This window comes from Colobus angolensis, unplaced genomic scaffold (assembly GCF_000951035.1).
Source record: "Colobus angolensis palliatus isolate OR3802 unplaced genomic scaffold, Cang.pa_1.0 Scaffold175, whole genome shotgun sequence".
Taxonomy (NCBI): Eukaryota; Metazoa; Chordata; class Mammalia; order Primates; family Cercopithecidae; genus Colobus; species Colobus angolensis.
In genome coordinates, this window is record NW_012114877.1 from 6,539,192 (window position 1) to 6,541,189 (window position 1,998).

At 41.8% G+C, this 1,998-nt stretch overlaps 1 protein-coding gene across 1 annotated transcript in view; it reads right to left on the reverse strand.

Moving 5' to 3' along the window:
- The window catches only part of GBAS (glioblastoma amplified sequence), a 26,515-nt gene that overhangs the window by 19,586 nt on the left and 4,931 nt on the right, over positions 1-1,998 (reverse strand). The window contains exon 5 of the mRNA XM_011938650.1: positions 879-1,019. Within this exon, the coding sequence (XP_011794040.1) occupies positions 879-1,019 (141 nt within the window). The remainder of the gene's footprint in view (positions 1-878; positions 1,020-1,998) is intronic.

Below are 1,998 nucleotides of genomic sequence, written 5' to 3' on the forward strand. Positions count from 1 at the left end.
AGCCAAACCTTTACTTTCTAATTTAACAGAGACAGGGTCTCACTATGTTGTTCAGGCTGGTCTCAAACTTCCCGGCTCAAGCGATCCTCCAACTTTGGCCTCCCAAAGTGCTGGGATTACAGGCGTTAGCCACTTTAATAATGCTGCTACCTGGGGCTTTCCTTCCAGTTCTCAGTAAGAAAATTTCTAGAAAGTGTTATAAAATATTATATTGCCTTTTACTCTTTATCATGTTGTATAATTTGTTCAACAGTCACAGTGTTTATTAGCTGCTCTCATTTAACCACAATAGATGTTACATATTGTACCTTATCCTGCACTTTAGGTCCTTCTTCTTTTTTTTTTTTTTTGAGACAGAGTCTTGCTCGTCGCCCAGGCTGGAGTATAATGGCGCAATCTCGGTTCACTGCAAGCTCCGCCTCCCGGGTTCACGCCATTCTCCTGCCTCAGCCTCCCGAGTAGCTGGGACTACAGGCGCTCGCCACCACGCCTGGCAAATTTTTTGTATTTTTAGTAGAGACGGGTTTCACCGTGTTAGTCAGGATGGTCTCGATCTCCTGACCTCGTGATCCGCCCGCCTCGGCCTCCCAAAGTGCTGGGATTACAGGTGTGAACCACCACACCCGGCCAGTCCTTCTTCTTAAAAACAGAAATGTTATTTAGAAAAATCTCAAATAATAAGCATTATGTGTAAGGCCATAAAAAGCAAAAGAGCTTAGCCTTGGTGACAGTGTGAGACCCAGTCTTAAAAAAAATATATATATAGAATGCTAAACACACATCACAGAATGTACACACAAGTTCTGTTGTCAGCCTTACAAAATGCTTGTGCTTCTTCACAGAAAAGCAAAAGGAAAAACTTCTATTTGTGTACTTACTCGGAGTTGGTAAGACCTGAGTTCATATATATTAGGGCCTGATCGTGGGACAGGCTCATTCCAGAAACTGAACTCCAACAGGAGCTGATTCTTCCTGGAGAGAAGCATGTCACTTCTTGCCTTACGAAATTCCAAAAATTCCTTTGAGTGAAAAAAATATGCTCATGAAATCTTCTGATACTTACGTAAGTCCATTTCAGTAACATTTATGTTCCTACAGAATACTATAATAGGGTAATCAACAGGTCCCAGATGGCCTGAGACAGTCCCAGTTTATATCTGTTGAGCTTGCACAATCATTAACAGCATTCCTTTTCATTCTCAAAAGTGTCCAGGTTTTGATGACAAATTACTTGGTCATCCTAATGATTTAGGTGGCAATGCAAACAAATTTAACTTGCTATATTTTTAGATTCTTCTAACAGTGTTTGATGGCACATCAATAGAAGTGGCATGCAGACTACAAAAGAGCAGATAATTCAAAAGCTATTTATATTTGTCTGGGAATCTATACAAAATATTTTCTTTCTTAATGATGTGTGGCTTTTAAATTTCTCCCTACTGACAAGCACCTGCTAGTGAAGGGTGGGTGGAAAGCAAAGTCAGTCCAAGATAAACTCTATGTGTGTGACAGACAGTTCCTGAAGTAGACAGTTTTAGGTCATCCAGGGCTAATTGTGTCTCCCATGCTGATTGATACACCAGTTACCAGTTTTTTTGTTTTTCTGAGGCAGATTCTCACTCTGTTGCCTAGGCTGTAGTGCAGTGGTGTGATCTCAGCTCACTGCAACCTGTGCCTCCTGGGTTCAAGCAATTCTTGTGCCTCAGCCTCCCGAGTGGCTGGGATTACAGGTGTGCACCACCACGCTTGGCTAATTTTTGTATTTTTAGTAGAGATAAGGTTTTGCCATGTTGTCCAGGCTGGTCTCGAACTCCTGGCCTCAACTGATATGCCTGCCTTGGCCTCCCAAAGGGCTGGGATTACAGGCGTGAGCTACCGCACCCAGCCCAGTCATCAGTTTCAAAGTACCACCTTATCAGTTTCAAAGTATAATTGACTTTTATAATAAGAACAATAAGTTTTTTTTTTTTTTTTTTTGAGACGGAGTCTCACTCCGTC